The 24,724-nt window shown below is 40.8% G+C and overlaps 1 protein-coding gene across 1 annotated transcript in view; it reads left to right on the forward strand.

Moving 5' to 3' along the window:
- Positions 1-24,724, forward strand: part of LOC145353143 (vesicle transport protein SFT2B-like) — a 46,351-nt gene that overhangs the window by 16,514 nt on the left and 5,113 nt on the right. The window contains exons 2-6 of the mRNA XM_080203577.1: positions 11,330-11,416; positions 14,747-14,832; positions 16,950-17,031; positions 23,452-23,487; positions 23,582-23,640. Coding sequence (XP_080059703.1) covers positions 11,330-11,416; positions 14,747-14,832; positions 16,950-17,031; positions 23,452-23,487; positions 23,582-23,640 — 350 coding nt within the window. The remainder of the gene's footprint in view (positions 1-11,329; positions 11,417-14,746; positions 14,833-16,949; positions 17,032-23,451; positions 23,488-23,581; positions 23,641-24,724) is intronic.

A 24,724-nucleotide genomic window follows, 5' to 3' on the forward strand; every position in this document is an offset into this window, starting at 1 on the left:
TTTAAAACCCAAAGAGCGTGTGAAGTGTGACTGCAGAAAGTATTGCATTAATCGCTCGTGACAAACCAGTAACTTCAAATGAATTTACTATTGGTAAAAATCAAAACATTAAGCGTTATAAGGATTTTATATTCAAGCGTGAGGTCTCCAAATCTTTATCCAGTGAAACAGGCAAACAAGTAAATATTCTAAGAGATGTAGATTTAATTGAACCACGGATAGTGTCAGTAAGCTATTTAGGAATGTATTGATTAAGAATGCTAATAGAGGTTATTTAACTGTTCCATTGCATAAAGTTAATTTCGGGTGCTGTAATTGTGCGAATTGTGAAAGTTGTTCATTAATGGCGTTGATTTCCTCGCTGAAGACAAAGTTCTGCATCTCCAGTGGTTTCAGATAAATCTAGTGAAAAGGTAGAAGTTGAAAATACATCCAATAACATACACAAATCCATGAATCTGTGCTGTTAAAATTACAGTTCTGATCAAAATTGTGTCAAAAGCTCAGACTGACTGGAACCTCAGGCTGACGAGAATTGCAGGTTATTGGAAATTATTACACTGTCTGAATTAAGCCTGCATGCAGATCTTAAGCAGCAGATGTCAAAGCGGATCAAAGCAGCAGTATCCGTGACTGTTGCGAAAACAAAGACAGTGCTTTGAAGCAAAATGACTTGGCTGTAACTAACGTTGATACTCAGAAACTTAAAGGAAGAATTTGAATTCGGGAATGTAAAGTGAGAGAAGAATTGAGCAAAATTCATGCCGGTTTGTGAAAAGAATTTGGAATAAGTTGTAAGCTGGCTAGAAAAAGTATCAACGTGATTTTGTCGAATCATCAGTGTAACTTTAAGGAAATGCTTTAAACAATGGAGAGCCATAACCCTATATTTAAACAAGAGGAGAAAGGTTCTCTTGTACGGTTGGCTGAGACTTGTTGTCACGTGGATATTAAAAAATGTGCTATCATGAAAGAATGGGGATCCAGATTTAAAATCTGGAAATGGTTCACAAGCTGGTACAGGTGCAAATGGCAGATAGTTTCTTTATGTGCATTAACATTCTATGGTTCTAGCTGAAATTAGATTGAACAAAATAATACCAAATTGAATCGCTCTTATAAAATGGGTCAGTATATGTAATATTGAAAATGGAAAACTTTTTATAAAAATGATATATAGGGATAATTTAAACAATGTATGAAAGGACAAATTGTAAACTACAGATACAGTGAAACATTTTGCATAAGGCAGTATAGTTTTCTCTTTTTGATTCTGTATGGAAAATATTTTACTCAAAATGTGCCTAACTTGAGCATTTTTTTATTAACCATTTCAAAACTTTTCACATTGCACAGCATTGTTTGGAAAATAATTCTGTTTAGCTAACAACATTTTTCAATTCAATTATATAGTCCTCCACTTGTCAAAATGTTTAAGCTGTCATGTGAGCACAGGAGATCCTCAGCAGAAGCAGTCAAAACTGTAAAGTTGAAGAGAGTTGGTTGAAAATGTCAAGGTTATTAGGCTATGTGCAGGCAAATGGTTAATCATATTGTAGAGTATTATGATTCCAGGAACAGTGGAACACCCAAGTTTAAATAGTGGAAGTAAATGTATGACTGTGGAGTATTAATCATTTATTTTTTGGGATCACAAAATTGTTATGGGGCAGAAGGAGGCCATTTGGCCCAGCATGTAAAGACCAGCTTTCCAAATAAGCTTTGTGACTTTGTGCCTTCATCACACTTCCAGGCTGTACATTCCAGATCCAAACTGCTCACTATGTGAAATAGTTTTTTCTCTCATTATATTGCTTCTTTTGCAAATTACATTAAAGCTGTGCCCTCTTGTTCTCAATCTTACGCACAGGAACAGTTTCTCCCCATCTACCATTACCAAATGTCTTTTCCAATCTATCTTCATCACTGAAGTTTCACAAGTGTGGGAATTTGAGACCATAATAAAGGTAGTTAAATGTATTATTTAAAAGAAGGAATTTCTTTATATAAAATTAACGAAAACAGTAACTCAGCAGTACCGTAATAACTGTAGAAACAGGAGCAACTAGTAAAACAGGTCTTGCTTGTAGAGCATTATCTTGCAGACTGAAAAGATTGTGGCAAGACAGAGTGAAGGGAAATGACCAGGACAAAACAAACAGCCTGCAAGTCCACCAGGGACAAAGCCGCCCACAAGCAGCTGGCTACTAGCGCATCTCACGAGCGCCCCGATGACTGGAGGCGTGAAGAACCCTCACCGCTACTGCCCTGGCACAGTAGTCCTGCTGAAGATCCACCACTACCAGAAATCCACTGGGCTGTTGATTCGCAAACTGCTTTTCCAGCGCCTGGTGCGGGAGATTGCTGAGGATTTCAAAACTGACCTACGCTTCCAGAACTCAGCTGTCATGGCCCTGCAGGAGTCCAGTGAAACTTACCTGGTGCGGCTCTTCGAGGACACCAACCTGTGCGCCATTCACGCCAAGTGGGTCACCATCATGTTGAAGGACATTCACCTAGCCCAGTGCATCTGTGAGAAGTGTGCCTGAATCTGATGTTAGCTGCATAGAAATAACAAAAAGACTTCCAAAACCTGCACATGGTCAGAACACTCAACAGGTGCCAGTAAAGCAATTATATTGGAGAAAGGCTTATAAGAACACTCTGTAATTAGAATGACACTCTGTAAAACTTCTCCCCTTTAAACTTCAATCCCCCATCAGGCCAGAAATCCAACAAAAGTAATGCCTTAACTATACAAAGGTGTGTCAGGAGCTTTGTGGTTGTATTGTGATCTGTGCACTACCACTGGTAAATCTTGTCTTAGTGTATCTGGGACTGTAGATGTAGAAGTAGGCTGAGAATCTATATATGAAAATTTCTGTAGGATGTGTTATTAACTATTTTGTCCACCTATCGTGCCTCCTTCAATGACATGTGCATGTTTGTACCCAGCTCCTTCTGATCCTGCACAGAAAAATGGCAAAGAGGTTTCAGGTAGTTGAATGTATGGGATAGAGTTGCTGGTACTCCATGGACGAAATGAAATTTTATGTTTATGCCACCTTTAAAAACAAATTGGCAAAACTACATTTTTGCTATGTGGAGCCTTGTCAGTGAAAAAGATTTAAATAGGCTGCAAGATTCAAATGCCCAACTGAAGATTTATCATAGAATAGGATCACTTAAGTCAGAAGAAAGCCATTGTGGCCTGACAACAACCCCATCCTTTCCCCGTATCCAGAAGGAAGAGGCTGGCTAGGGTGAACGTTGGTCCCTTAGAGGATGAGAAGGGGGACTTAGTGGTAGGGGATGGGGATATGGCGGAGGTCTTGAATAACTTTTTTGTTTCGGTCTTCACGGAGGAGGACGTGAATAATTTGCCGGATGTTAGAGATGGAAAGGTGGTAGGACTGGAGGGTCTCGATGACATTACTGTTACTAGAGAGGTGGTGCTCGACAGACTGGAGGGGCTGATTGTGGACAAGTCCCCAGGACCGGATGGAATGCATCCGAGGGTCCTGAAAGAAATGGCGGACGTGATAGTGGATGCCTTGGTGGTTATTTTCCAGACGTCGCTGGATTCCGGGGAAGTGCCGGAAGATTGGAAAACGGCTAATGTTACGCCGTTGTTTAAGAAGGGTGCCAGGCAAAAGGCGGGGAATTATAGGCCTGTTAGTTTAACGTCTGTTGTAGGTAAAGTGTTATAATCGGTCATCAAGGAGGAAATAGCAAGGCATCTTGAGGGGAACTGCTTGATAGAGCAGATGCAGCACGGTTTCCTTAAAGGGAAATCGTGTCTGACAAATTTACTGGAGTTCTATGAGGATGTGTCTAGGGCGGTGGATAGAGGAGAGCCGGTGGATGTGGTCTTTCTGGATTTTCAGAAGGCGTTTGACAAGGTACCTCACAAGAGGTTATTACAGAAGGTCGGGGGCATGGAGTTGGGGGTAGGGTGTTAGCGTGGATAGAGGACTGGTTGTCAAATAGGAGGCAGAGAGTGGGGGTCAATGGGTGCTATTCGGATTGGCGGATGGTGACTAGTGGAGTGCCCCAGGGGTCGGTGTTGGGGCCTCAGCTAGTTACCATTTATATAGATGATCTGGAGGAGGGAACCGAGTGTAGGGTGTCGAAATTTGCTGATGACACCAAAATTGGTGGAAAGGCAAATTGTGCGGAGGGTGGGGAGAGTCTACAGAAGGATCTAGATAGGCTGGGCGAATGGGCCAGGAAATGGCAAATGGAATTTAATGTTGGCAAGTGCGAGGTGGTCCTCTTTGGTAGGAATAATGGTAGGAAGGATTATTACTTACGTGGAGAAAAACTGCAGCAGGTGATGGTGCAGAGGGACCTCGGGGTCCCTGTGCATGAGTCGCAAAAACCCAGCTTGCAGGTGCAGCAGATGGTCAGGAAGGCGAATGGGATGCTGGCTTTCATCGCGAGGGGGATTGAATATAAAAGTAGGGAGGTCTTGCTGCGGCTGTATAGGGCATTGGTGAGGCCGCAGCTGGAGTACTGTGTGCAGTTTTGGGCGCCGTGCTTACGCAAGGATATTTTAGCCTTGGAGGGAGTGCAGAGGAGGTTTACTAGGCTGATGCCGGAGTTGAGGGGGTTAAGCTATGAGGAGAGGCTGAATAGATTAGGCTTGTACTCGTTAGAGTTTAGAAGAATGAGGGGAGATCTCATTGAGACGTATAAGATGATGAATGGGATGGATAGGATAGAGGTGGAGAGACTCTTCCCGCTCAGAAAGGACAGTAGGACTAGGGGGCACAGCCTCAAGATAAAGGGGGGGCGGTTTAGAACGGAGTTGAGGAGGAACTTCTTCACTCAAAGGGTGGTGAATCTCTGGAATTCTCTGCCCGTTGAAGTGGCGGAGGCTACCTCGCTAAATATTTTTAAGACGCGGGTTGATGGGTTTTTGATAAGAGAGGGGATTAAGGGTTATGGGGAGAGGGCGGGAAAGTGGAACTGAGCCACGACAGATCAGCCATGATCTTATTGAATGGCGAGGCAGGCTCGAAGGGCTAGTTGGCCTACTCCTGCTCCTATTTCTTATGTTCTTATATTGCAATTTATATTGCTTTCGTGTTGGTGAATTGGCTGGTTTTTGAGTTCCTGGGCTGTAAAGTTATCTTAGCCTGAGTAAGTTTGAGGACAATATTTCAGCACTGCCATTAAATAGGATATTGCATTGGTAAGTGCTTTTACAGAAATTTGACAGTCCTGAAAAGAATAATAACAGATGCTCATTTTCAGGTGGTCTTTCACACCATTAAGGAAATATCTACTGATAACACTTATAATAGTGGATAATTGATTTAATGCTTTTGACGTACATGCTGTGGAACAGGAAACAGTGTAATTGAATACTCTGGTTAATCATTGATTCAGTGAAATTAGTTCTGCTGTGCAAGAAAACCAGTGAACGGTGTTTGTGAGGATAGACTAAGTGCCTCTGGTCGCCTAAATCAATAGATTCAGTGATTTCTATATATTCTTTCATAATAACCATAGAACCATAGAAAATTACAGCTCAAACAGGCCTTTTGGCCCTTTTTGCCTGTGCCAAACCATTCTTTGCCTAGTCCCACTGACCTGCATTTGGACCATATCCCTCCACACCACTCTCATCCATGAACCTGTCCAAGTTTTTCTTAAATGTTAAAAGTGACCCCGCATTTACCACTTTATGCAGCAGCTCATTCCACACTCCCACCACTCTCTGCGTGAATATTCCCCCAATATTCCCTTTAAACTTTTCTGCTTTCACCCTTAACCCTAACCCTCTGGTTTTTTTCTCCCCTAGCCTCAGTGGAAAAAGCCTGCTTGCATTTACTCTATCTATACCCATCAAAATCTTGTATACTTCTATCAAATCTCCCCTCGTTCTTCTACGCTCCAGGGAATAAAGTCCTAACCTATTCAATCTCTCTCTGTAACTCAGCTTCTCAAGTCCCGGCAACATCCTTGTGACCCTTCTCCGCACTCTTTCAACCTTATTTACATTGTTCCTGTAACTAGGTGACCAAAACTGTACACAATACTCGAAATTCGGTCTCACCAATGCCTTGTATACCTTACCATAACACTCCAACTTTTATACTTGATACTCTCATTTATAAAGGCCAATGTACTAAAAGCACTCTTTACGACCCTATCTATGTGTGATGTCACTTCGAGGGAATTCTGTACCTGTATTCCCAGATCCCTCTGTTCAACTGCACTCCTCTTCAGAATCCTACCATTTAGCCTGTACGCTGTACTTTGGTTTGTCCTACCAAAGTGCAGTACCTCACATTTGTCTGCGTTAAATTCCATTTGCCATTTTTCTAGTTGGTCCAAGTCCCTCTGCAAGCTTTGAAAACCTTCCTCACTGTCCACTACACCTCCAGTCTTCGTATCATCAGCAAATTTGCTGATCCAATTTACCACATTATCATCCAGATCACTGATATAGATGACAAACAACAATGGACCCAACACTGATCCCTGCAGCACTCCACTAGTCACACGCCACGCCACTCCACTCAGAAGCAATCCTCCACAACTATTCTCTGGTTTCTTCCATTGAGCCAGTGTCTAATCCAATTTACAACCTCCCCATCTATACCTAGCAACTGAAGCTTCCTAACTAACCTCACAGGAGGGACCTTGTCAAAGGCCTTGCTGAAATCCAGGTAGACAACATCCACTGCCTTCCCTTCATCCACTTTTCTGGTAACTTGCCTGAAAAACTCTAATAGATTGGTCAAACATGACCTACCATGCACAAAGCCATGTTGACTCTCCCTAACAAGTCCCTGTCTATCCAAATATTTGTAGATCCTATCCCTTATCACACCTTCCAATAACTTGCCAACCACCAACGTCAAACTTACTGGCCTGTAATTTCCCGGGTTTCTTTTGGAACCTTTTTTAAACAATGGAACAACGTGACCCACCCTCCAATCATCCAGCACCTCCCCTGTGAATATTGATATTTTAAATATGTCTGCCAGGGCCTCTGCAAGTTCAACACTAGCCTCCCTCCAGGTCCATGGGAATACCCTGTCTGGTCCTGGGGATTTATCCACTCTGATTTGCCTCAAGACAGCCAGCACCATCTTCTCTTTAATCTGTAAAGGTTCCATGACCTCCCTACCTGTTTGCTTAATTTCCGTAGACTCCATGCCCGTTTTCTCAGTAAATACGGACGCAAAAAACCCATTTAGTATCTTCCCCCACCTTTTCTGGTTCCGTACCTTTCGTTCCATAACTGCTTTTGCAACTTGCTACCTTCGTAGTATCTTCATGGTTGAAAGAAATAACAGTATCTTAGCATTTAATTCTGAACAGTGAGTTTTGAGAAGTGCAGGGATGCTGCTTTGAAATTGAAACGGCTATCTAGTCTTTTCAACATAATGTTCCAAAGCATTATGATAAATGTGGCAAATAAGGGACCAAGCAATGGAGGCAGAAGATTTAAAAAAAAATGAGTGGAGCAAGGTTGGAACACAGGTTGTGCAGGAGGATGACAAGTTAGAGTTGTAGTATCAGACTGAGTCTTAGTGTCAACATGTCTTGGTCACTTATGTGTCTTTTCAAGCGGTTGTGAAGGGTTAGTGATCTCAGCAAGCACTGGTTATAGTTCATTGCTGAAAATATGTAAAAGCAATAAAACTTGTCACTAAACTAGTAGAGGCGGCTTTGACCAATGTTTTACTCATTTCTTGGATCTGCGTGTTGTAGCTAGGCCAGCATTTATTGCCTATCACTAATTGCCCTCGCGCTGGTGGAGATGAGTTGCCAACTTGAACCATGGCAGTCCATGTCATGTAGGTACATTCGTCGTGATGTTGGGAGGGAGTTCCAGGATAAAACCAAACGATAGTGAAGGAACAGTGATATTGTTCCAAGTCAGTACGGTGCGAGACTTGATGGAGAACTTGCATGAGATGATGTTCCCTTGTGCCTGCTACCCATGTCCTTCTAGGTTGAAGGTTTGAATGATGCTGAGAGAGGAGCCTTGTTGAGTATCTTAGAAATGGTATGGGCTGGTGCTGTAGTGAGTGAATCCATAAGGTGGCAATAGGGTGATGGTCAAACAGCTGTTTTGTCTTGGATATTGCCAAGTTTCTTGAGGGTTGTTGGAGCTGTATTCATCCAGGCAAGTGAAAAGTTTTCAAACAAACCCCTGACTTTGGACAGCCAGGCGATGAGTGACTTGCAACAATTTCCCAACCCCTGAAAGTGATGGCAGCTAGTAGAGATTTTGACTGATACAAATAGTGCTATCGTTATACTGAAGCCAGGAGATGATATCAGTGACAGCAGAAAAAAACAATACTTTTGGCACATCTTTTAAAATAACAGTTAACAGTTAGTATGATTTAGCTATGAAAGGACAGGGGCTAGAAGGTAATAGCCTCAAGAAGCCCAAATGGTATACATGATAGAATGCTGAGGGATGTCTTGGAGGAGGTAGAAGAACCTTTAGCTATACTTTTCCAAACAAGTGTTGTGTGGAAATTAAGGAAATACAAATTCTACTTTTACATTGATCCAGCCAAAAGATCTATTTAATCTGTATCGAGACTTGCCACTGATGTGAGCAAATAGTCAAATCACATTGACCCATTTATTCCCTTTCTCAACATTGCTTTTTCCTTCATGCACCTGTGCAGTTTTATTGTTAGAATGTTGGCACAGTGTCAACCTCGGCCATTAATCCTAGAAGAATCCTATTCCATGATGGACTCTGGCTTACTTAGCTATGATGTGGTGATGCCGGCGTTGGACTAGGGTACATACAGTAAGAAATCGCTCAACACCAGGTTAAAGTCCAACAGGTTTATTTGATAGTAAATGCCACAAGCTTTCAGAACACTGTTTCTTCATCAGGTCGCGAGTGGAGAGGATCTCCAAGAAGATCGCGATCTGATGAAGGAACAGCATTCTGAAAGCTGTGGCATTTACTATCAAATAAACCTGTTGGACTTTAACCTGGTGTTGTGAGACTCCTTGCTTAGCTACTCGAGAGGCTTGTACATTTACTTGTAAAACTAAAGCTTCAAAGAGAGGACCCACCTCTGCCACCCTCAGGGTAACTGTGAATGAGAAATGCCAGTTTTCCAGTGATGCCCATATCTGGAGAAAGTTATATATTTTTAAAAAATATTCAATTAGACAGATGGGATTATATTAAGTGTTTGACGTATCAGATTAAAGCTATTGTGTAGCCCATTTAACCTCAAGTTGTACTGCTTTATAATGTAGCTTTCTTTTTATTGCTGAAAAAAGATGTGTTGAAATTTTGCTTGCACTCACTTGGATACTTTGCAAGGATACCAATGTAGGTGGAAGAGAGCACTGGTTGGCAAGTGTACTCTGATAGAGGCATTGCCATGAAGAGTGCAGCTTTTGATGGTGACTGAAAGTTAACTGCCAAGCATTGGTTGAAACTTAAACCAGGCAGCTTGACTATGATCAGGGCAGTGAATGGCTATCACTCATTTTGTTAGCCAAAATAGGTTGTTTTGTGCAGTGTATCTTACAAACTCATGGATGGGCCTGAGACCATCAATTTCAGGTTAAAATGTGTCCAGATGGACATGGTGTCTCAAATTTGCAGTAGCAAATGAGTGGTATTTGCCACTAACAAGGTGCTGCTGTCCAGCTAAAAGATGTTCACGCCAATGTGGTATATGAATTTCAGTGCCACTGTAACACTAAGTATATAGGCTGTAGTTTCCAAAGACGCAGATCATTATCAAATAGCATGGCCCTGCTGCAGTTCACAATGTGTAAGGTATAGACCATACACACAGTCCTTGCTTGCAAAACAAAAAACGGGTGTCTAGCATTAGATGTGATGTTGTGATTGGACAACATTCACAAAGTAATCCTTAGTATGCTAATAATTATGCCAACAACAAATTTAAGATAGTTGAATTTGCATTCGTGTGTACTGGAAGCTGGGTGTATTAATACACTGGGACTTGTTCTTTGTAGACAAAGAATATATACACAAATTGCACCTATTTCAGCTTAACAAAATATGTGAAAGCTATTCATTGACTCATTCCTAAGGGTTAGCAATGCTTGGCAGTTAACTGGCAGTCACCATCAATGGGGGCATTCTTCTTGGCAATGCCTCTGCTGATCAAAGTCCACTTGCCTATCAGTCAGCACCACCTTCTCATACACTACAGTACGCATAGATCCCTGCAGTACAGAAGGAGGTCAATCGGCCATCGATCCTGCACCATCAACAATCCCATCCAGGCCCTATCCCTGTGACCCCACGTATTTACATAAGAACATAAGAAATAGGAGCAGGAGTAGGCCATCTAGCCCTTCAAGCCTGCCCCGCCATTCAGTAAGATCATGGCTGATCTGTCGTGGCTCAGTTCCACTTTCCCGCCCTCTCCCCATAACCCTTAATCCCCTTGCTTATCAAAAACCCATCAACCCGTGTCTTAAAAATATTGAGCGAGGCAGCATCCACCACTTCAACGGGCAGAGAATTCCAGAGATTCACCACCCTTTGAGTGAAGAAGTTCCTCCTCAACTCCGTTCTAAACCGTCCCCCCCTTTATCTTGAGGCTGTGCCCCCTAGTCCTACTATCCTTTCTGAGCGGGAAGAGTCTCTCCACCTCTATCCTATCCATCCCATTCATCATCTTATATGTCTCAATGAGATCTCCCCTCATTCTTCTAAACTCTAACGAGTACAAGCCTAGTTTATTCAGCCTCTCATAGCTCAACCCCCTCAACTCCGGTATCAGCCTAGTAAACCTCCTCTGCGCTCCCTCCAAGGCCAAAATATCCTTGCGTAAGTGCGGCGACCAAAACTGCACACAGTACTCCAGCTGCAGCCTCACCAGTGCCCTATACAGCCGCAGCTAGACCTCCCTACTTTTATATTCAATCCCCCTCGGTATGACCCTGCCACTAAGGGGCAATTTAGCATAGCCAATCAACATAACTCATGCAGCATGGGAGGAAACCAGAGCATCTAGAACATAGAACATCTGGAGGAAACTCACAGACACAGGGAGAACGTGTAAACTCCACACAGTCAACCAAGGCCGGAATTGAACCCAGGTCCGTGGTGCTGAGAGGCAGAAGTGCTAACCACTGTGCTACCGTATGTCCTGATGAGTGCAAGACGAAAAGCTTCAACGTGTCTCTCTTAGCAACACTCAATTTCTGGATTATCAAATGATTATTAGCTTTCTTTTTTCCTAGAATGTTTGTAATAGATACAGCAATATCCAGGATGGTCAGAAATTGTTGTAAAATCTTCCTTACTCAATTTTCACAAGCTGTTCTTTTTCTCTTGCAGGTAATTGAGGGAACCTCCCTTGGATGGGGAACCAGAGTGAAAGGCTTTCTTGCTTGCTTTGTTGCAGGAATTATTTGCTCCATATTGGTAAGCAGATTTGAAAATACTGTGTAGTTTGGAAAAGGTAAATAGTACGCACAAAATTTCACTGACCTCTCTATCCTAAAAGTATTGCCAGGTGTATGATGAGTCGTGAAATTTGTTTTGCAAGAAATTATTTTCATTCTAATTTCTCAATACTGATTATCCATAATTATATTTGCAGCAAATGGGAACAAATGTACTGAGTATTGTATGTCCTTTGAAATAAATCAACTTGATGTTTTCTTTTGAGGGAAGTGGAGAGAGTGTCCTATGAGAGTCTAGGTCACTAAAGAAACCGGCCTGTGTTCAAGTTTATCCCAGTCGTATCCTGGATGCTGCTTAATGGCAGAAATGTAAACTTGCAGATGATTTGTGGCTGTCTTGTGCACTGATCTTTTTTTATTCTGGTTTCTGCTTAGTTCTGTACTTTTGTTGCTGATAAGACTCACTGTTTCTCCATGCGAAACATGGTATATGGAAAAACTTAATGCCAATTTTTAAAAGAGTAACCAGTCTGAATTTTTTTAAGTAACTGGTTGAGGAATTCAACTTTTATTTTATTCCTTCATGGGACATGGGCATCGCTGGCTGGCCACCATTTATTGCCCATCCTTGTTGTCCTTGAGAAGGTGATGGTGAGCTGTCTTGAATCGCTGCAGTCCATGTGTTGTGGGTTGACCTGCAATGCCGTTAAGGAGGTAATTCCAGAATTTTGACCCAGTGACCGCGAAGGAATGGCGATATATTTCCAAGTCAGGATGGTGAGTGGCTTGGAGTGGGGCTTGCAGGTAGTAGTGTTCTCATGGATCTGCTGCCCTTGACCTCCTAGATGGAAGTGGCCATGGGTCTGGAATCATAGAATCTACAGTGCAGAAGGAAGCCATTTGGTCCATCAAGCCTGCACCTATAGCAATCCCACCCAGACCCTATCCCTGTAACCCCACATATTTACCCTCCTAGTCTCCCTGACATTACGGGGCAACTTAGCATGGCCAGTCAACCTAATCAGCACATCTTTGGACTGTGGAAGGAAACCAGAGCACTGAGAAAACCCAAGCAGACTCGAGGAGAACATGCAGACTCCACACAGACAGTGACCCAGGGAGTCGCTGTCTAAGGATCTTTTGCTGCAGTGCATCTTGCAGGTATTACACACTGCTGCTACTGAGTGTTGGTGGTAGAGGGAGTGGATGTTTGCAGATGTGATGCCAATCAATTAGGTCACAGTGTCAGCTGAAAACATAGAAATGTCATTGGGTTGTTCAGTCAAACTATATTATAATTTAGATTGTACGCTAACTTGAAATTTGCAGAACTGAGATGTTTTTATTCTCTGGGTGAAATCATGTGAAGTGTAATGAAATATCCAGTACATAACGTTGTCTTTTTGAGCATATGTTATTGTTCAGTTCTGGAAGAGGAGGGACAGAGTGGAAGAAAAACGTTGAGTGGGAAAATTTGAAACTGGTTGAATCTGAGGTGAAGGCTAGGAGAACAAGGGATGCCAAGTGTGGCTGACAACAGACCTCTTCTATCCTAAACTGAGAACCATTTTGACATAGCAGCAGAAACATTGGTTCTTGGGGACGGAGCAAGTGATAGCTAAGAGTCCTTTGGAAAAGTGTAAATTCTGTAGGGAAAGCTAGATTTGGAAGCTAAGTTATTAATTTGATTAAAATTAAGGATAATCTCTCCCCTGTCCAGTATAAGATAAAGCGAATGAAAGAGAGTTGCAAAGATTTGGAAAATGACAAAATAAATCTTGTTTATAATCATTACTAGATAGTCCTGAATTTTTATCACATTTGCAGTATCTCCAACTCAATTATTGACCCATTCTTTTAAAGGTGCTTCTGCTTGCTCTTGAATGCATCCAAAAATCACAAACTGTAATTGTGAAAGGTTTGCAAGGTTTAAGTCAGCATCAATTCAGTTATGTCATTCAAGTCTGAAACATATAATGATTTGATCTGCTTATTAAGTTAATTTTGCAATTTTTTTTGAAACGATGTGCACGTTGGATTTGAAGGTGTAGAACCAAAAATATTTCCCATGTCTTTTGGATTCTTCAGAGGACACTACTGAATCAAATCTGCTCTTGCACCAAATGAAAATCTTTATGAAAACAAAATCTTCAGCATTGGCATCTATGGCATCTCTTAGAATAAACTGTTCCAGTTATAATTTTGGATGCGTTAAACATTCATACAACCATGCAGTTCTTTTTATAATTAAAAGTAGTTATCAGAAACTACAAATAAGTAGCTTAATTTGAAGGGGTGGAAAGCTGCAAATCTTGTCTGAAATCCTGAGTTCTAGCAGTTACTGTTTGTCCTTTTTGCAGCCATTAGTGGTCACTGTTCTGTTCTTTTCCTTTGTATCTGTCTCCTCTGCGACATTGTGCACTTTATGCTGTTCTTCATTGTAGGTACATCTCCAGTGGTTTCTCCTGCAATAAAATCTGTTTTTTCCCATGTTTTTGGCCTTGATGTCATTTTTTTCATTTCATCCTTCAGCAAAAGCTTTCAATGTATGCCAGTGACACTTGACTCTAACTCTAATGTTATAATTGACTGCAGACTTGTGGTTATGCCATCCAGCCACATAGCTGACGATCTTGGAATTAAATTTTTTTAGTTCAAATTTTACAAAACAGAAACTCTTGTCATGACTCTCAGCAGTACATAGATTCTACCTCCCATCTTTTGTTGACCTCTAAGTTGACCTACGGTTTGTAGACTTGGCTTATCTATTTCTCTCATGCTCAGAATGAAAGATCATTCCAGTAAGCAAACGTCTTCTCCCTACAAACCAGAATATGGTTTTATACATAAAATGACCAATTTAGTTTGCTGACTGGTTGATGAGAAATAGACATTGTCATCCAGTTCTCTGGAGGAAAAGAAAACTATCATCAGCTTCAAAGAACATTGTGGAGATTTGGCCATAAACTACGATTAGATTTATTGCATTTCACGGTGGGTGTGGTAAGGTCAGCATTTATTTCTCATCACTTGTTGCAACTGCGAAGATGTGCTATGATATCATATTGGATTGCTGCAGCCTGTGTGGTGAAGGTGATTCCACAGTGTTGTTGGGTAAGGAATGTAGCTAATTTTTTTGCAACAGTAAAATGATACAAACACTTGGAAATGATAGCTTTGACATCAAAACCAATAGAGACTTGTACGCAATCCCCATCCCACTCTGCACCTCAAATTTAGAAAAAAGTAACTAAAATTGCTTTGTCATGTTGTAAATTTACATGTAAAATTGTGTACATAGTTGCAGTAGTTCATGAATGTTATGTTTATAAATGTAATTCTTTCTCAGGGTGTCTGTTTTCTCTGGATTCCAAGAAGAGGGCTAATACTTTTTGCTGTCTTTTATAGCATTGGAAACATATCATCCCTTGGTAGGTGAGTAAGTATGAAATAACAAATCCATATTCAGTTGCAGCGAAAGCAGACTTACAGCCTTTAAACCGTTTAAGTTTGTAAAATGGGTGCTTGAGGCTTCTGGTTCCAAACAAACTTAACCTGTAAAGATTGTAATGACTTAAAATAAGCCAAGATCTAAGTTTTAAGTACATTAGCGTCAACTTTTAAACACTGTACATTAACTTCATTCTCCACCTTTTGATTGTGATATTTATGACGAGCAAATTTAAAAATTCCTAGTGCATTGTAGCATTGGGAAGAAATCTTTGGGGGGTGGGTGGGGGGGGGGGGGGGGGAGTTCTCCAGCCATTCAGGTTGGTGGGATTCTCCAGCCTATGGATTTCATGGCAGCATGGAGTGACATCAGTGGGAAATCCCATTGACAGTGGTGGGCCCAGAAGACCCTGCCTCCAGTTAATAGTGCGCCAACTCCCATGGCCAAGAAACATGCAGCTGGGAGGCCAGAGAATTACCCCCCTTATTTGTTTCTGCTTTTGGGTATTTTTGCTGCTGGAAATTGAATATTTAAAATAAGTGATGCCAGTTTTTTGTTTTACTCACACTCAAATGAGTACTACAACATGCAGTGTTGTTTCGTCAGACACAGAATCCAACTCCCTTTTACTATGTCCCAACCATGTGTCTTAACCCTAGTTGCTTGGGAGCTTTCCAGTGCAATCAATGTTATTTATTTTTTCAATCCCCATATTGGCCATACTATGGCCTCTGGGTGAAATAACTGAAATCGAGTATTCAAATTCATTTGATTTAGATTTGTTCAGACTATTTTTACGTCCTCTTACTCTAGGCTGGATTTAAAATGGGTCCATTGAAGCTGACTCTACCAAATAATTCTTGGTCCTCGTGATTGAACCAGATTTGCATTGCCTCATATGCAAAATAGAAGCACCAACGGGAATTTAAAAGCTTTCAACTCATGGGACTGGTGATCACCACAAGCCCTTCAGACCCACCAGACCTTTTGTAAAGCAGAAATTCCTGCCGAGCCCTTCAGTTGCAAAGAGTGTCACAGCTGAGCTGGATTTTGATCTTTTCCATCTTTGCACGCACTTCTGGCATGGAGGTGAAGGTTAGAAGTGGGAACTGCCATTGATTTGCTCCTGCCTCACCCAGGGATGGTGATACAATTGTAAAATTGTGCTGCCCTGCAACTGCTAAAATAAGCTAACTAAGTAATAACCATTCTGAATTGCCTGCAGTTACTTGGTGCTTTATTAACCTGACCCAAAGGGATATTTTACTTTTTGAAACTATTTAATAAACATGAAATACAAATGAATTGGAAGCACTTGCCTGAGTAGCTTCCTGTACAAAGTAAAAGCATTTGTAAGCTCGTCTGCGTTGTGATTCTAACTTAAAATATTGCAGAGGATGTTCATTTCTCGCAAACAAGTGTTGCCAATTAATAATAGCTTTCACAAGGCTTCATTTTGAATATATTGTATTTATATTTAGATGTTAGATAAAGACAATAAAAATTACAGTACAGGAACAGGCCCTTTAGCCATCCACGCCTGCACAACTATGCTACCTGACTTAACTAAAACTCCCTACCCTTCCAGGGACCATATCCCTTTATTCCCATCCTATTCATGTATTTGTCCAGATGCTGGTTAAAATTCACTCTCGTATTTGCTTGCACTACGTGCCCTGTTAATGAGTTCCAGGCACCCACCACCCTCTGTGTGTAAAAAAAAAAACTGCCTTGCCCCTTGCACCTTAAATCTGTGTCCCCTAGTAATTGACTCTTCCACCCGGAGAAAGCTTCTGACTATCCACTCTGTCCATGCCCCTCATAATCTTGTAACTTCTATCAGGTCACCCCTCAACCTCCGTTGTTAGACATACTAATGTTATGGAAACCAAATTATGATGTTCAAACTGATAATATAATAGGAACATGGTTTTAAGATTTACAGGGTAACAGGATATACGCTTCAAATTCATATTCTACTTTAGCACAGGGATTTATTCCAACTTGAAGTTGCCCTGCGGAGCTCTTCCCTCAGAAATTGCCTAGTTTCACTTTAAACTTAGTCTTTTGATGCATGATGCCATTTTGCTTTTCATCACAGTACGCTGTTCCTGATGGGACCTGTGAAACAAATTAAAAAAATGTTTGAACCAACTCGACTGGCTGCTACCATTGTGATGCTTGTAAGTACTTTCACAAAGAAATAATGAAAACAGAATTTGAGGTATTGTGACTTCTCTTTCGTACCCAAAACTGCAATGCCCACGTGTGTAATGATGTAGCTAATCTAGTTTTGATTTACTCCGAATGTGACTTATTTGTGGTTTTATTTATCTTGGCTTAAAAAGGAGCTTGAATCAAAAAATGAAATGAGCCTACTTCTCTGAAGAATGCTCTTCATCCTAGTCATAGGAATGCAGCATAAGCTTCCATGTATATGCTGATGACACTCACTTTTACCTCACCACCACCTCTCTTGATCCCTGCACTGTCTAAATTGTCAGACTACTTGTCTGGCATCAAGCACCAGATGTGCAGAAATTTCCTCCAACTAACTATTGGGAAGACTGAAGTGGTTGTCTTCGGATCACCTCACAAACTCCACTCTCATACCACCAGTTCCATCCTTCTCCCTGGCAAATGTCTGAGGTTGATCCAGCTGCTTACAACCTCATTGTCATACTTGACCCAGAGATGAACTTACAGTCCCATATTCTTACCATCACTATGACAGCCTCTTTCCAACTATGTAATATCTTCTATGTCCGTCCCTGCCTCAGCTCTTCTGGTGTTGATACATTGTCCATGCCTTTGTTACCTGATAGTTGACTATTCTAACACATTCCTGGCCAATCTCCCACATTCTATCCTCCATAAACCTTGGATCATCCAAAAGTGCCCATGTCCTAATTTGTGTGGATTTCATTCACTTACACCGTTTAACCATAACTTAATTTTAAAATTCTCATAGCTGATTTCAAATCCCTAAATTGCTTGGCTCCCCTTCTGCCCTGAATCTCTGTAATCTTTTTCAGCTCCACATGCGTCCAAAGTATTTATGCTCCTCCAATTCCATATTCTTGACATCCCTAATTTTAATCACTCCAACAGTAGACATGTCCTCAGCTGCCTAGTTCTAAGCTCTTTAATTAAGAACATAAGAAATAGGAGCAGGAGTAGGCCATCTAGCCCTTCGAGCCTGCCCCGCCATTCAATAAGATCATGGCTGATCTGTCGTGGCTCAGTTCCACATTCCTGCCCTCTCCCCATAACCCTTAATCCCCTCTCTTATCAAAAACCCATCAACCCGCGTCTTAAAAATATTTAGCGAGGTAGCCTCCGCCACTTCAACGGGCAGAGAATTCCAGAGATTCACCACCCTTTGAGTGAAGAAGTTCCTCCTCAACTCCGTTCTAAACCGCCCCCCCTTTATCTTGAGGCTGTGCCCCCTAGTCCTACTATCCTTTCTGAGCGGGAAGAGTCTCTCCACCTCTATCCTATCCATCCCATTCATCATCTTATACGTCTCAATGAGATCTCCCCTCATTCTTCTAAACTCTAACGAGTACAAGCCTAATCTATTCAGCCTCTCCTCATAGCTTAACCCCCTCAACTCCGGCATCAGCCTAGTAAACCTCCTCTGCACTCCCTCCAAGGCTAAAATATCCTTGCGTAAGTACGGCGCCCAAAACTGCACACAGTACTCCAGCTGCGGCCTCACCAATGCCCTATACAGCCGCAGCAAGACCTCCCTACTTTTATATTCAATCCCCCTCGCTATGAAGGCCAGCATCCCATTCGCCTTCCTGACCGCCTGCTGCACCTGCAAGCTGGGTTTTTGCGACTCATGCACAAGGACCCCGAGGTCCCTCTGCACCGTCGCCTGCTGCAGTTTTTCTCCACGTAAGTAATAATCCTTCCTACCAAAGTGGACCACCTCGCACTTGCCAACATTAAATTCCATTTGCCATTTCCTGGCCCATTTGCCCAGCCTATCTAGATCCTTCCCTAAACCTCATTGCTATCCTTCTTTAAGATGCTCCTTAACACTCACCTCTTTGACCAAACATTCATCTGATCTACTAGCTCTTTGATTTGGCCGGGTACCATACTTTGTTTTATAATACTCCTTTGAAGTACTTTATTACATTAAAGATGCTGTGCAAATATTGAATGAATGAGTTGGTAAAATCATATTTCCACTGTCCGTTACACAACAACTTGTATGATTCTTTTTACAAAAGCAGAATGTTGCATTTCATTAATTTTGATGAAAGTTCATCTTGACCTGAAATGTTAGCATGAGTTTTTTTTGCTTCTGGTTGAAAACCTGTTTCAACTGATAAAATGCTTCCTGAAATGAGACTGATCAAGGGGTCCTTGTTTGCATGACTTAGGGTTGTATGCCGTTTAATGTCAAATTCAGAACATGCATTTGAGATATTATCCTATGAAATCCTTTAGTCTTTGACAGTGCTAATTTCTTTGGCACATACTAATTGTACTGCTTTTTTTATTAATTTGTGGGACATGGGTGTCGCTCATTTATTGCTCATCCCTAATTGCCCTTGGACGGCAGCTGAGAGTCGACCACAATTCTATGGATCTAGAGTCACGTGTAGGCCAGATCAGGTCATGATGGCAGATTTTGTTCCCTAAAGAACATTAATGAACCAAATGGGGTTTTCCAATAATTAGAACAACATAGAACATAGAACACTACAGCACAAACAGGCCCTTCGGCCCACGAGTTGCGCCGATCACATCAACACCTACCAATCCATAGACCTATCTATAACCCCCAATCCCATTAAATCCCATATACTCATCCAGAAGTCTTTTAAAAGACCTCAGCGAGTTCGCCTCCACCACCACTGACGGCAGCCGATTCCATTCACTCACCACCCTCTGAGTGAAAAACTTACCCCTAACATCACTTCTGTACTTGCCTCCCCGCACCTTAAATCTGTGTCCTCTCGTAGTGACCATCTCAACCCGGGGAAATAGCCTCTGAGAATCCACCCTATCTATTCCTCTCAACATTTTATAAACTTGTATCAGGTCGCCTCTCAACCTACGTCTCTCCAGGGAAAAGAGTCCCAGCTCCCTCAACCTAACTTCATAAGGCATGCCTCCCAGTCCAGGCAACATCCTTGTAAATCTCCTCTGTACCCTCTCAATAGCTTCTACGTCCTTCCTATAGTGAGGCGACCAGAACTGTGCACAGTACTCCAAGTGAGGCCTGTCAAGAGTCCTATAAAGTTGCAGCATTACCTCCCGATTCCTAAACTCAATCCCTCGATTAATGAAGGCCAGTACACCATACGCCTTCTTGACCACATCCTCCACCTGCGAGGCCGATTTAAGAGTCCTGTGGACCTGAACCCCAAAATCCTTCTGCTCTTCAACACTACTAAGACTCCTGCCCTTGATAGTGTACTCGTTCATCCCATTGGTTCTGCCAAAATGGACGACTACACATTTATCCGCGTTGAAGTCCATCTGCCACTTCTCTGCCCAGTCCTGCATCCTATTTATGTTCTGCTGCAACTTTTGACATCCTTCCAGACTATCCACAACACCACCGACCTTTGACCATGAAACCATTGTCATCAATAGATTCTTAATTCTGGGTTTATACTTCTTGAATTCAAATTCCAACATCTACTGTGGTGGGATTCAAACCCAAGCCACCAGAACATTAGCTGAGTTTCTGGATTAATTGTCTAGTTATAACACCACAAGGCCGTCGCTTCCCCAGTGCTGGTCTGATCAAGAACAATTCATTTTCATTGTCATGTTTATTTTCTGAAAAAATTATTTTTTTGAACTGCACTGTGCTATTTTAAATTTTCCTACATCTTCAAAGAAAGCTTTGAAAATATTTATTACAGTTGCATACATCGCTTTTAAAGAAAAGGATACACATTCCCAGAACAAGTAACAATGGAATATACCAAACAACCAAGTACATCGCTTTAAAACTGTATGCATTTTAATTGGATGATACATTTGTATTTTTTTAGAATGGTAGCTTGGTGGGAAATGGACCAGTGGATGTTTGAAAAATGACTATTTTACAATTACTAATATTAGAGGATAAAGAGGACGCAGTTATGTTTGTGTAACCTATCATACTTCAATCTAAATGACCTTCGTTTTACCTTTGTTTTTAGTTAATACTCAACAACTGAATTGAATCTGAAGTGATTGCTTTTTATTTCTCTGCTGTTCATTTGCGTAATACCATATGGCCTGTGAAGAAATCCGAGCAAAAATCAGTTTATTCTGAATAATTGAATGCAGATGAAACAATCTAGGTTGACTAGAGCCAAGTATCTCCAAGGGTACTTCCCTTTCAGCGAAAGGGAGGAAAATTATCCTCGGACCCCGTGAAAATAACCAATCTGTACAATTGCTATCTCTGAATCCATAGTGCAATTGCATTCAAATTTTAATCAAGGATGAAACATTTTAAATTTGCACATTTAATTTGAATAATTACTTAAGTAATTTAATCAGTAAGAGTACAAACGTATAGAGTTATGACTTAGTTGGAATACGTCATCATAGATCAACCATATATCAGGTAGCATTCCAAATATCCCCATGTAGATTGTGCATAAGTTTACCCCCTTTAAGTTACGGCATGCCATAGCCATACAGAAACTTTCATCCATGCATACCAAAAGATGATATAGGGAAAGTTTTAATGGAATCCACAATTACTTTGTGTAAATGTTTGGAACATTTTTTGCGTGCTGGTCTAGAAGCTCAAGCTCAAGTTTGATGTAATAACAGACTATCTGTGACTGCCATTATAGTAAATCTGAAAGCAATATCTGATGTCTGCATATTTGTTTTTAATGGAGAAATTTTGGTCAAACATACCTTGCTCCTCCATAGAATATGCTGTTGTGGTCCTCGCTAATAGACTTGGCACTGAAATCAGTGTAATAGTATGAATTTGGAGTGCTTGCCTACTGGATTTGTATTAAAGATAACTAGGAATGTTCAGACTGGTGCATTTAAGAGTGAGTTTTAATGGCATCAAAAGTAGTCATTTCTGAACAAACTGGCTCTGAAAAAAATTATTCTTAGAGGTGTGGAGCAACCTTCTCTCAACAAAAAAATGTTGTAGTTTTTTTATTTAAATGGTTATTTTTGTTGTTTCTCATCCCTCCCTTAATTTCATCTATATTTCCCAATCTTTATTCCACTTCCTCTATGGTCATTAAATCTCATTTATGTTTCCTGCTTTATTATCTTGTGGCTGAGATTTCACAAGTCTCAGTGAAGATTCTTTGGTCTGATTGGCCAAAGGCCCTTGCTGATTTTTCCCTAGTCACAGATGTAGTGAATCCCCTCGAGATGATGCCATGCTGAAACAGATGCCTGATGGTGATAACGCTGCATTATTGATCCCTCCCAAGTCTCATGGATGCTTGACAGTGAGGGGAAAGTGAAGGCTGTTTCATCACTGCCAATAGGAAAATTCTGGCCGTTATGTAGATTCATTACAGAACTATATTACCCCTTTGTAGTAACACATTTTTAGACATGTGTAACAATAGAACTTCTCAAATCTAGACTGCTGTAGATATGAAACGTTCTATCATTAATCAAAACCTTAAAATGGGCCTGCTATGCAATTGCTTCTATAGCTTCATATAGGTAACTGAAGCTGAGCTATTTTGCATCCAATGCAGGCAAGATCACTCATGTTTTCAAGCCTGTTTTGAGTCTGAAAACTATACATGTGGTTGCTGTAGATATGTTGGCTGGAATTCACTGGCCGATCACACCCTGGTGTTGCTGCAAATGAGGCTGGACAATTTGGCGCTCAGCCAAATCTCCATTTACTACAGTGGAACCAGAATGTCCTGGCGGTGTGAATGAGTGGCGAATCCTGCCCATTATATATCTTTAAACATTGCAAGTACAGAGTTACAATGTGCAAATCAGAATAGATCTATTTGGCACAAACACCATTACAACGTAAAGGCATGAATACCATTACAAAGTGACAGATCTCCACTGGTGACCTTTTGTTATGGGTCTTCCCCTCTGAAATATACTTACGGTTATGAACTTGATTGAAGGTTATCTTGCTGGTTTGTAATCCCTCAACTTTACCCTGTGTACTTTAAAGCTGTTCACAAAAATCTCTAGAAGAGTATGGCTGATAACTATGTAAACTTTCTGCTCTATTTTCAAACTTCTCACTCCTCGTATGTGTTGGTTTATGACCTAAAAAGATATCAATCTATTATTTTGCCACTAAATTTCCTACCAACTACATTTTTCTGTCCATTTTTTGGTAAAAGAAATCATTAGGAGCCAAAGATGAAAGCACAGATTGTTCAGGCTTAACATTCAGAACTGCAATTCCAACAGGAATTGAAATTTCCAGGGTTGTGAAAGTACTACCTTTTAGAGAAAATGTTATCCAAACTGCCTTTTATTCTGCAACTGCAAATTTTGATTTGAACAATGATTAACAAACAATTGTTCTCCTGTGAAGACCAAATTAGCAAATATGTACAGAAATACTGAATTCTTGTATTCTGAGTTGTTATTTCAAGTGAAATCTTTTCTTGCAGGTTTGCCTTGTATGCACTCTATGCTCTGCGTTTTGGGTATGTTTTGTTTATCTCCTAAAAATATTTTAAAAATGCTTGGGGGGCTGATGGTTCAGGTCATGAGCTCATCTGTCTTTATTTTCTATTACAGTGGAAGAAGGCAGCACTTGCTTTGATATTTTGTGTGCTGCAATTCTTTGCTATGGCCTGGTAAGCAAACATGTTTATGCTGAATTTAAATTCATTTCATGTGGGTTTTTTTGTCCATTTGCATGCATGGTATAACTAATATGCTTGTTTGGTGCTTTGCTTAAGTCATTGACTGTAAACTAAATGACTGCATGATTTTTCAACTTAATTGCAAAATGTAAAGAAAACTGGATCAAAATGGCATGCATTACATTACCGAGTAAAAAATAGAAGGCAGCAGCGCAGCTAATGAATATCTCTATGCTCTGACCTTTGAGTAAAAGTGGGTTTGACACTGTCTGAAAATCTTTTTACTTAGATCCTTAGCCAGAGGGCTGGATTGAAAGAGAATATGGCATTGTCACCATTGCGTTAATCTTCAGTTTGGGAGAAGTAGGATAATCATTTATGTGTAAAACTTGTAAACTTAAAAAGTTATACCAAACAATTTGGGAGAGACAGGTTCCCATATTTGCAGCTTCAGTCGGTGCGTTGTTAGTGAACTAGGTCAACAACCTTTAGGACACACTCAGCTCAACCTGATTTTTCAGGTTGAATGTAAAGGCATCATTTTTAAACTTCCAGGATTCTGTCAGAAGTATTTTAACAAAATATTTATTGTAGGGTATCTTTAAAGAATGAAAACTTGCAAGTTTTACTCTTGGGTTTTGTAATGTATGCATTCTGATATCAAACAAAATATTTTGTTTGCTGTTTCCTCTTGTCACTTGCTGTACAAAATTTATGAAATGAATGTCAAAGGATTACACAATATTCTGTCACTAGCTCATTGATAAAAATACAAGATGTTCTTTGTTTTCTCTGGTTAAAATGTCAGCTTGAACCATGAGTCAACTATTTATTAACTTGCATTCTTTTTGTTACTGTGTCTAATATTAATCATAATGTTAATCCATGGCTGCATTTGCTAGTTGCTCTTTTGCTGAAGAGTTACTTCTGTTGAGTGAGTTGCCTGTCCCAGGCATCCAGTTGTATCATTTGATATGTAGAATTTTTGACTAGAATGATTAGTTGTTTTTCAAAGTCTGGAACTAAACATGTTTTTAGTGTTTTATTTGTTTACAAGTTATTAGTAATACAGTAA

Source organism: Carcharhinus amblyrhynchos, chromosome 15 (assembly GCF_965287045.1).
Source record: "Carcharhinus amblyrhynchos chromosome 15, sCarAmb.v2.hapA, whole genome shotgun sequence".
Classification (NCBI taxonomy): Eukaryota; Metazoa; Chordata; class Chondrichthyes; order Carcharhiniformes; family Carcharhinidae; genus Carcharhinus; species Carcharhinus amblyrhynchos.